The sequence below is a fragment of the Acomys russatus genome, chromosome 6, assembly GCF_903995435.1.
Source record: "Acomys russatus chromosome 6, mAcoRus1.1, whole genome shotgun sequence".
Lineage (NCBI taxonomy): Eukaryota > Metazoa > Chordata > Mammalia > Rodentia > Muridae > Acomys > Acomys russatus.
In genome coordinates this window covers 51,588,027-51,598,650 of record NC_067142.1, presented here as the reverse complement: position 1 = coordinate 51,598,650, position 10,624 = coordinate 51,588,027, and the positions used below count along the sequence as shown (strand labels likewise).

General features: G+C 48.2%; 1 protein-coding gene and 1 non-coding gene across 2 annotated transcripts; both read left to right on the top strand.

Moving 5' to 3' along the window:
* The first annotated feature begins 1,023 nt into the window (after positions 1-1,023).
* Positions 1,024-3,187, top strand: Ier5 (immediate early response 5). The gene has a single exon (XM_051147608.1). The coding sequence runs from the start codon at positions 1,231-1,233 to the stop codon at positions 2,143-2,145; it is 915 nt and encodes a 304-aa protein (XP_051003565.1). The 5' UTR covers positions 1,024-1,230; the 3' UTR covers positions 2,146-3,187.
* Positions 3,188-10,072: 6,885 nt separating this feature from the next.
* Positions 10,073-10,179, top strand: LOC127191276 (U6 spliceosomal RNA). The gene has a single exon (XR_007830889.1). It is a non-coding gene; the product is annotated as a U6 spliceosomal RNA (small nuclear RNA).
* The last annotated feature ends 445 nt before the right edge of the window (positions 10,180-10,624 follow it).

The window sequence follows — 10,624 nt, the reverse complement described above, 5'->3', positions numbered from 1 at the left end:
TGTATAATAAGGTGGGTGTATAGGTGATTTCTCCTTTTTGAAATTATGAGGTAAATTACAAAGGCGTCAGGCACCAGTACAATCTTGTGGCCCTTTTGCCAGGTATTTATGTGGATGGACTACATTAACTGACCAAGAAAATCCTAGAAACTTTCCCCCATACTATTTATTAGCTTGACACAACAAATTTACAACATCATTATGGGAAATCAGGATTTCTCTATTTGTGTTTTTATAACTTACTAGATTTCCCCAAGAACAGATTAGTCAGTTACTATGTTATGTTTTTGTTTTTTAACCAACCAACCACTGTGGAGAAATAGGTTACACCTTTCACTTGATCTATGTGACAACTGAGAACTCAGGGAACGGAGTGAAAGATGCCAAGTTTGGGTGAGAACCAATAACTTTGTAGCTGAATACTGTTCCTTGATAAGTGAGAAGCTTGGCAACTTCTAGACCCTCCCTTTTGTTTGTAGTCAAATGCTGAGTGCGACGCTAATGGGAAAGGGGATGACTCCAAAACAGCATCTCAAATACCTCGTACTGATTGTCATTCAGGGTTGTCCCTGTCTTTTATTGACACCAGAATTTACAGATGTGACCAGCTGGAAATTGCGCAGGAAAGGAGCCGGGCTTTATTATGTAGTAGATTCTAGCACGCCAAACGAATGAAAATTCCAACAGTTCGGTTCGGGTGAGTTTGCCAAGGTACCTCACAAAGCAGAATCCCTAGCTACAGACAGTTCTGTGGGCCTCACTCAACACCATCACTGCCTCAGAACCCGAATCCTACCTCACTTGGTCAACGGGCCGCCAGCCATCGCCCCCTTTAAGAGCTTGCTCCGCGGGACTAACGTTTGAACCGGCCCTGGCGCCCCTCCTCTGCCTCCGATTGGCCGGGGGCGGCGCACGAGGCGCATCGGCCCGCCCAGAACGGTTGGCGGCGCTTTGTGATTGGCGGTCAAGAATCCTATATAAATCCCGGCGTGGGCCCGCATCGCTCAGTTTAGCGACAATCCCGGAGCTGCTCTGTTGTCTAAGGTGAAGAGGCGGAGGAGAGGGGGACTACGCGTCGCCAGGTCATTTCTCTATCGAGCTTTCAGCCGCCGACGGTGCACCCCAGAAGCGGATCTGTTCCCGCCTCCCGCTCCTCTCGTAGCCTCGGAAGGCGAGCCAGCGTTCACCCCATCCGTCGTCTGGGCGCCAACCTCGAGAAGCCGAGGCAGGATGGAGTTCAAGCTGGAGGCTCACCGCATCGTCAGCATCTCCCTGGGCAAGATCTACAACTCGCGGGTCCAGCGCGGCGGCATCAAGCTTCACAAGAACCTCTTGGTGTCGTTGGTGCTGCGCAGCGCCCGCCAAGTCTACCTAAGTGACCCGTGCCCTGGTCTGTACCTGGCCGGCCCTGCGGGGACCCCGGGGATGCCGCCGCCTCAGCAGTCCGGAGAGCCAGTAGCCGGGCCACCCTCCGGCTGGGGAGAGCCGCCTCCGCCGGTCGCCCGCGCCGCTTGGCCAGAGCCCGAGCCGCAGCCGCAGCGCCCCTCGGCATGCCACACTCCGGGAGCGGGAAGCTCAGAGCCGATGGCCGCGGTGGCCGGAGCTGGAGACGCTCTTCGGGGCGGAGAGGAGGACTCGGCTGCAGCTGCTTGGGGTGGCGTGGAGCGTCCGCGCACAGCGGCTTCTGGAGGCGGCTCGGACGCCTGCCCGGAGGGGCCCCGGGCAGTGCGCCGCCCGTGCGGCTGTCCCCCAGCCCGGGAGGAGCGGTCGCCGGAGGATCGGTCCCCCGCGTCACCCGCCCCATGTCCCAGGAAGCGTGGCGCAGCGGGAGTGGGTGGTGGCCGCGCGGGCTGCTCGGCGCCCGGCTCGACCCCCCTCAAGAAGCCCCGCCGCAACTCGGAGGAGCAGCCGGTCACCGGGGAGGAGGACACCGACGAGGAGATGGAAACCGGGAACGTGGCAAACCTTATCAGCATCTTCGGGTCTAGCTTCTCGGGACTCCTACGGAAAAGCCCTGCGGGCGGCCGGGAAGAAGAAGAGGCGGAGGAGGGCGGCGCAGAAGCCGCTGAGCCCGGGCAGATCTGCTGCGACAAGCCAGTGTTGAGAGACATGAACCCCTGGAGCACAGCCATCGTGGCCTTCTGAACCCCCGGGGCCCGAGAGGCTGGAGCTTGAGCAGCGGAAGTCCCCGAAGTGCAGCCGGGGCCTTTCCCGGCCACAAGGGCGAGCCAAGACCGTAGGCGCTGGGCGCGTAGGGGGAGACTGGTTGCTGCCGGGCAGCACATCGCCCCGGAAGGGGCAGCCCGGCTGGGCCGTGGCTCTCGAGTCTCATCCAGAGACCTAGAGTTGGAGGCTTATTGGAAGAGGACGATCGATCGTTCACTTTTGTATCTGTGTGTGTCCGTGTGTACGTTTGTCTTGTGTTGAGGCTGTTATGTGGTTCTGGAATGCACCACCTCTTCCCCGGGGCTTGAGACTTTGGGGGCGCAGACAGGGACTTTCCTCTGCCAGCAGCACAGAAAAGGAAGCTGCTGAAAGGCTCGAGGCAGGGGAGTTCCCCGTTCCGTACTTGGGGGAGAGAGGGACTTTACACACACCTCTCTCTCATGAAAGCTAGAACCGCACTGGTGCGCAGAGTGGCGTTCCCTCACAGGATTTCCTCAGACTAGAGGGAGTTCGTCTGGAGTAAAGACTTGTATTATTTTTCTCCCTCCCCACCTTTCTCTGGCACAGAAGAAGCGCTTCAACCCTGTGATTACTCTGGGAAAGCAGAACATTAAGGGACCTTCAATTCCCCACAGGGGAAAAAAGCTTGCTGAACTTAACAGAAGAGTTCAAGCTTGGAAATACGTTGTTTATAGAGAAAAGATATATTTTTAAAAGCTCCAGCTAAGAACTTACTACACAGTGCTTTTAAAAAGTGTTTAATGAAACAAAGTTTACAGACGAACTCTAAGTGGAAGGACCTTATGGTTTTGTAGATACGGTGACTCCAGTCTTTGTTGTATAAAGGTTGGGGGAGCTGATAAGGTTTTGTACAGTATTTTCTCCTCCTCTGTATTGATTTTTGTATAAAAATGTAACTTTACGTGTCTAACACGTATTAAATATTTTGAACAACTGCACTGCCTGCTTGTATGTAATCACCTGTCTGGGTTGCCAACAAAATGGGGGGAGGAGTAGCCAGGCTGGGAAATGGAAGGTTTGGTTCTTTTTTTTTTTTTTTTTTTTAAAGCTGTTTACTCATTTTTATGTGTATGAGTGCTCTCTCTGCTTATAAAAGCCTACATACCAGAAGAGAGCATTGAATCTTAGAGATGGCTGTGAGCCACCATGTGGTTGCTGGGAATTGAACTGAGGACCTCTGGAAGGGCAGCCCGTGCTCTTAAACCACTGAGCCACTTCTCCAGTCCCTTTTTCTCTGTTTTTGTTTTTGTTGGTTTTTGTTTGTTTGTTTTGAGGCAGGGTTTCTCTGTGGAAACAGCCTTAGGTATCCTGGACTCATTTGTAGACCAGGCTGGCCTCAAACTCACAGAGATCCACCTGCCTCTGCCTCCTCACAAGTGCTCAGTGCTGGAATTAAAAAGGCCCTGGCACCACCACCCACACTCATCAGAGGTGTGGTTCTTAATATCAGTCATTCACAGACTAGGGACATTGTTGGTTGACTTGAGTAAGTGTTAAGAGAAACATGTTCAAGGGTTTGTTTTTTGTTTTATTTTTCACACACATCCCCATCTCATGGGGCTGATAGGTACTAGTATCAGTGACTGGCAGCTTGAGACCTGCCTCTACAACTGCCTTTTCCATAGTCACCACAGGCCAGGTTTTCTATAGTCTGATCTGATGCAATCTTTAATATTAAATAATTGTTTAAGTAACAAATTTTGAAGCCTTTCCTATCCTCAAATGCCCTTTTTGTTTTTTGTTTTGGCCCTATCCTCAAATGTTAACAACAAAACTTTGTTCTGGTAACAGGTCTGTTTAATTAACCATGGATAAATTTTTAGGCTTGGCGCGGGGGGGGTAGGGGGGATTGTTAGATAGCAACTTACTTCAGAAGTCTGTTAGGATCAAACATGGAGAAACCAATGAGACTGATTTGTCTAAATGTTCAGACCCATCTTTGTCTTCCATTAGGTGTCAAGATTGAAAATGTCTAGTTATTGAAAATAAATGCTGAAAGTGAAATTATCTGTATCAAACCAGAGAAGGAAGGAGGCCAAGGAGGGTTGAGTAAATTTAATTCTCATTTAGCAGAACTTCCTGATTTGCTCTTGTCAACTACATGATGACATAAGTGTTTTGGTCATGATAAACAGATGACAGACAAGACAATTTAAAGAGCCCGTTTTGTCTAATGCAAAGTGTTCGGTACTTAAGAGGTGTGATCTCTCAGGAGGAAACCGAGTAGACACCGTGTTTGAAAATATAATTGCTAGTACTATAAAAGGTGACACCAGTTTCTAACTAAATAGAATGCTTAAGAGACAGAAGACATTGAGGAAAGAGGCAAAGGCTGTGTAGCCTTTAGACAAAGGGAGCATAGGAAATATAATGCCTTGGCTTTAGCTGAAGTTCTCACGACATGAACTGTGTCATACTTGAGTAGGCCATTGCTTGACTCTTCCTGTTAGACTGACTGGTTCTTTAAGCAGAGAAATAGTTAACTTTCTACTCCACCATAATATATACACATAGAGTAAAACATGCTTTAATGGGGGGGGGGGGTGTTATTAAATTACCTTGTTTTCCTTTTAGAGATTAGCTACTTAAGCTCTATTATAACTACTAAGGATCTATTAAGTGGATCTTGAACTGAAGGTGTCCAGGGCCTTAATTCTGCAAACATTTCCTGTTACTAGAGGGCAGTTGTGCTTGAACAGCTGTCTCAGTGCTTCCATATATGAAAGGGGGAACGGACATTTGCTGTGAAGAGCTCTATGTTTGTTGTGGATGAGACTAAGTTCCCTCTTCAGCCCAAAGATGAACCATGGGACCTTGGATCTTTTTAATTTAGAGAATGTAAATTGGAAAAAGGCTTCACATCATCTTTTTGTTGGAGAAACTTAACAGTGTAACAGCACAGACTCTTGGGGCCAGGGTGCCTGGGTTTCTGTGCCTTAGTCCTGCCACTTTTTTTTTTTTTTTAAGTATAAAATTAGGATAATTGTACTTACCTCATAAAGTTGTGAAAATTACTGAGTTAATGGTCTTAGAAAGCACTTTGTGACTGCAGGGCAAGGTGCCACATGCTGGTCATCCTAGCACTCTGGAAGCTGAGGCAGGAGGTTCTCCAGTTTGAAGCAAGTCATCGCTACATAGATCCTGTCTCAGGCCCCAAACAAAACGAGCACCTCATACTTGGGAAGCATTCAGCTGTTGCTACTGCTGCTACAGAAGTGGACTGTGTGTGTAAATCAGTTGAAAAGCATCGTGCACATTTGTAGGGAAGGAGGAGGAGGTTTTCTATTTTTAAATGGTCCTATCAACGAATAGGAGCCTTTCTATTCTGCTTCTCGGGACACTTGGCAGGCGGAAAGCTCTGATCTATCAGCAGGGTTGGTGGCTGTGCCTGTCTCACACCAGCCCTGCGACTTTCTTGGATTTTATCAGCTCTGTTTTCAGGAAGGGAGTGAGAACTCGCAAAGGACAAAGTTCTTGTTGATATACAAATGCTTTCAGTGAAGAGTGAAGGAATTAAAAAAAAAAAAAAGAGACTATAGAGCAATGTTTAGCTCTAATTGCTTGACACAGAGTGTTTCCTAAGCCACGTTTGTTGATAGGCCTGGCTATCTTAATGCACAGGTAGGATTACGACAACTGAGTAAGACACTGTATGCCTAGAAACAGTTTTGACTATTTCACCTGTTTTTGGAGGGGGACCACTTTGGGAGGGTCCCCATTCTCTCCATCAGATTAGCCATTCTAGCATTTGAAACTAAAACCGGGACTCCAAACACATTACATGGTCATTCTGGCACCGAGACAGACACACACGCTGAAAACTTCTGACAGCCGTGCAGGTGTTTAAAGGGATTTTTGGCTTGGCTTAGTGGCGCACACCTTTAATTCCAACATTCAGGAGGCCGAGGCAGGCAGACCTCTGTGAGTCTGAGGCCAGCCTGATCTACATGGCAAGTTCTAGTACAGCCGGAGCTACATAGAGCAGGCTCAATAAATAAATAAATAAATAATAATTAAAAAAACAAACAAACAAACAAACAAACAAAAACAAGACAAGTGAGATCACATTAATAGAGAGCGAAGGTGGTAGAATTTAGTGCTTCCCAATCGTGTCATAATCAGAAGCCATCCATTGTATGGGGGGTTGGGGGTGGGGGTGGGGGGACACGGACTGCTAATGATGGAAGGCTTGCAGATTAGGTTTTAGGATGGGGGTTGAATGCATTAGACCATATAACTTTGGCGGAATATGCAGAATAAAAGATGCTGTTGGTACCAGGAGTGACGTTAGTGACAGAACTGCCCCCATGTTCTCTTTGGTTTAACCTGAGTCTCTTCAACCCACTTGGTGTGACAATGTAACTTAGAGCCAGTGTGCTGTGGTTTAAAGCCTCATACTGTGGCACGGAGTTTGACAGAAATTTATTTCTTTATAGTTATTATTATTTTTTTTTTAGTAGAGTTAGTTCAGTTCACTGAATATCCAAAGGACTTCTGCTCTCTTGCCCTAAATATTTTATTCTTGTCCTGTTTGTGAAATCTTCATTCTCCTAGACTCCCTTTTATCCCAGCAGTTCCTAAAAGAAGACGAAGATGAAAAGAAATGCTGATCCAACCTTCCGAGAGACTATGAAAGGAGCCTTTACTGTGAGGTACAGTGCTCTAGAGGGGAGTGAGGCTGACTTCCCAGGATTCCTGGCACTCTGTCCAGTAATGAGCAGTTTGTCTCTCAGCCTTTGAACCATTGTTCAAATTAAAAGTTCTACCCAGTGGAAAGCTTTGGGAGAAAGAACAGCAAGGCTGAGTTGGTGTTAAGAAACACTTCTTTTTGCTTATGCCCTTGGACTTCTTTAGTCATGTTTCTTCATGGTACAACAGAGAGACCATATGAAAGCAGAGTGCAAAATACACATGTCTTGTTGAATTCCTCTTTCCTGATCCTGTTTCCCCCATGTGTTTCACCCACACTCCTTCAGTGGGAATGAAGACTTTAAAAATAAAATGCCTCTCTAACAATTTCTGCGCCACCACCACCCCCCCCCCTGTCCCCCAAGGGATAAGTCCAAATCATCTTTGCTGGACTGCATCCTGGGGTTTGCCTCAGGCCTTTGGAATCCAGCAGGCAGAAACAGGGAAGCCTCTGGGGACGACATTCCTGAAGGGGCCTGTCTCTCCTCTCCAGATCCACAGCCATCTCCACCACTGGATGCTGTCCACTTAGGGACAGGGGTGAATGGTACTGGCTGTCAGCTTGTGGAAGCTGTTGGAAGAATAACTGGCTTTCAGCATCACCACTGGGTATCTCTAGCAGGTGACTTGGGTGCAGGCTAGGCCTGTGATATTTGTTGGTAAACCCGGAAATATACTAAGCATTTTCTCTATGTTTTGAGCCCTCGACCTCATCACCAGGCCCATGTCATAAGCCACATCCCTAACTTAACAGGGGGAAGGTGAGAATCAACTGTCCCTTTCCAACTCCTTTAAGCAAGTTTAACCCTGGCTCCAGCTCTCTTTCTATCAAATGGACCTCTGCCAAGTTTCCCAGCCCCTAAGACAAGGATCCTTTCAGTTTTTTGAGTATTCAGGGATATGTTCCCACCTGCTTATTCTTCTATCCACTCCTCACCCCCTGCCGGAGCAGGGGCAGCAGCTGGGAACTTGTTTGTTCTAAGGTAACAAAGGGAAAACAAAAACCAAACCAAACTAAACTGTTTTCATCTACTCTGTGGCCCTGTGCTCCGCAGATCTTAAACTAAAGCAGAAGATGCTTCAGGCTGCTCGTAATTTTGATGCCCTTCTTGCGCCCGGAATGGCCGTCCAATAGGGCTTCTCCAAGTTGCTACTAGCTGCTAATATCTTGACCTGAGCGTCCACACCCGGGCTACAGGTGGCTCTGCCCCTTCTAAGTCATCTCACTCTCACCTCAGTGTGGGTACTCAGCACTGTCTGAGGAAGAGTCTGACTGCTCAGGGAAGAAGAGCTGCCATTAGGAATGCGGACCGCCTGCTAAAAAAAACTTGCAAAGAGTCTCCCCAAACCTCTGGACGCTGGAGACAAGCCACAGCTGTGTTGGCTGGAAGTTGTCTTCCTCTCTCTGTGCCTCACCAGATCCCCAATCCCTGCATAATAGCAGGGGTGGGTAGGGGAGTCTACTCACTGGAAACAGGAGCAGCAGCTGAAAGCCAGCTTGGCTGGTGGCCAGATGCAGGGAAGGCGAAGGCCAAGCCAGGGGAGCCCACACGTGGGCTCCACAGCTTCTCCCCCAGCCTTTGCTGGAACCACCCCGTGCTGCTTTACAGAACAGATAATGAATCTCAGAACCATTTGTCTGGATGAATCCAAAAGGCCTCTTTGCCTCGGCTACTCTCCCCGTTGATCAATAGAGGCCTTTTTTTTTTTTTTTTTTTTTTTTTTTTTTTTTCAGGGAGAGTGGCTAGAAGCTGGAGAGGGGAGCAGTCATTTGCATCCACGCCCCAGAGCCCTAGCAGCAGGAAGTGAGCTAGGGGCTTGTGAATCCAGGACTTTGTGGAGTGGGCAGTCAGGGTGAGGAACTGCCCTTGAGTCAAACTCTCTGCACGAGGTCTGCTGGAGGCCAAGGGAATTTAGGGCAAGCACACCCCGCCCACCTTTCTCTCCCTGGCTTTTCTTAAGCTGTACCTCTCCTTCGCTTCAGACTGTTTCCAAGTTTTATTTTTGGTTTGGAAAAGGGTGAAAATTCCTTGACATCTGCATTCAGTGGCTCCCTTCCCCCACACCGTGACCTACTTTAGAGACGAGAAAGACTTTTAGCTTTTATAGCCATGGGAGAAATCACTAAAGCAAAGAAGCTGAACTTGAGAGACTTGGAACACTTTCTTGGGGGAGGCTATTGTCCTACAATTTCTGTGGGTGTCCCCTTCGGTCTATCTTCCACCTTTTAAGGGGTGCTCTTTTAGTGGCACTGAGAGAAAAGCCTTGTGGGCTATTCTGGTGTGGGATGGCCCAGCTTTCTGCTTCACAATCTTCCAGTCACCTCAGCATCCGGCATCTACCCTCCCAGTGTGGAGCTTGCTACCTACCCTTGGGATTCCTAAAGGCTCACATGAGAAGAGGGGAGAGGGCTGCATCTCAGGCTGGACAGAAGAAATGAGGTCAAGAGAAAGTCGTACATCTTGAGTTGTCTAGTGAGGGCTCAAACAAAAGAGGTATTCAAACTCACCCCACCTGGTGACATGAGACCCTTCTGAGGAAGGGACTAGGAACCCGAAACTGAAAAATGTGACTCAACTCAGGACGGAAGGCACTCATGTCACTTGGTTTCTATTGAGAGAGAGAGAGAGAGAGAGAGAGAGAGAGAGAGAGAGAGAGAGAGAGAGAGAGAGCACTTTATAACTGTGATAAAAAGATAAACTGTGAGGAACAGTTAAAAATATACTTATGAAGACACACACCTTTAACCCCAACACTTGGAAGCAGAGGCAGGTAGATCTCTGAGAGTTCAAAGTCAGCCCTGTATACAGAGAGAGTTACAGGACAGCCAGGGCTACACAGAGAAACCTGTCTTAAGAAAAAACAAAAACAACAAAAAAACCAACCAACCAACTAACCAACCAACCAATAGTAGTAGATATTAGGCAAAACACACAGAAAATAAAAAACAAAGGAAAAATAAAACAAACAGAAGCAGACAAGTACTGATCTCACCATCAAACGTGAATTCCTCGGCTTTAGGTTCTTGGAGGCCTCCCTCTTGCCATTGCTTCCTTCACATGCTGCCTCCAGCCATATGGAATGATTTACAGTTGGAGAAACATTCCTCCAGGCTTCTGGACTTTTCTATATATCTTCCCCAGGGGGATGTGGTCAAGTTTAGAGATAGTCCTCAGAGCTATGAGAGTAAAGAATCTTGCTCACTTTGGCAGCACATGGATGGAAACTGAAACAATATAGACAAGATTAGCATGGGCCCTGCTCAAGGGTAACACAGAAAATGGTGGGGCGTTACTTATTTAAAAAGAAAAACTCCAGGGAGCGGGAGGAGCAGAGAGCAAAGGGGCTGCTACAGGAAGAGGCCACCATGAAAGGGAGCAGGTGAGGAGAGGCTACTGACTGCCAAGGGAGGTGAGCAACAGAAAGGCCCTGGGAAAGCAAGGACAAAGAAAAGTTCACTGGGCCAAAAATTGTCATGGGTGAAAATGTAGCAGGCTCTGGTAGAAGATGAGAGAGAAAAATGAGATTAGAGAATGGGGGGGGGGGTACAGCTGTGGGGCTCTTGTTATAACCTCCTGCTTCCCCTGCTGAACTGGCATAAAAGCAAACAAGAACCAAGATGGCAGAATGGAGCTGAGGTCAACTAACTAGACCTGCGTATGTATGCTGGGCGGTGATGGCGCACGCCTTTAGTCTCAGCAGCTGGGAGACAGAGGCAGGAGTCTACAGTGTGAGATCCAGGACAGCC

Bases quoted from the DNA above. Each gene is read 5' to 3' on its own strand.
- Ier5 (XM_051147608.1), top strand. From the start codon at position 1,231: ATGGAGTTCAAGCTGGAGGCTCACCGCATCGTCAGCATCTCCCTGGGC.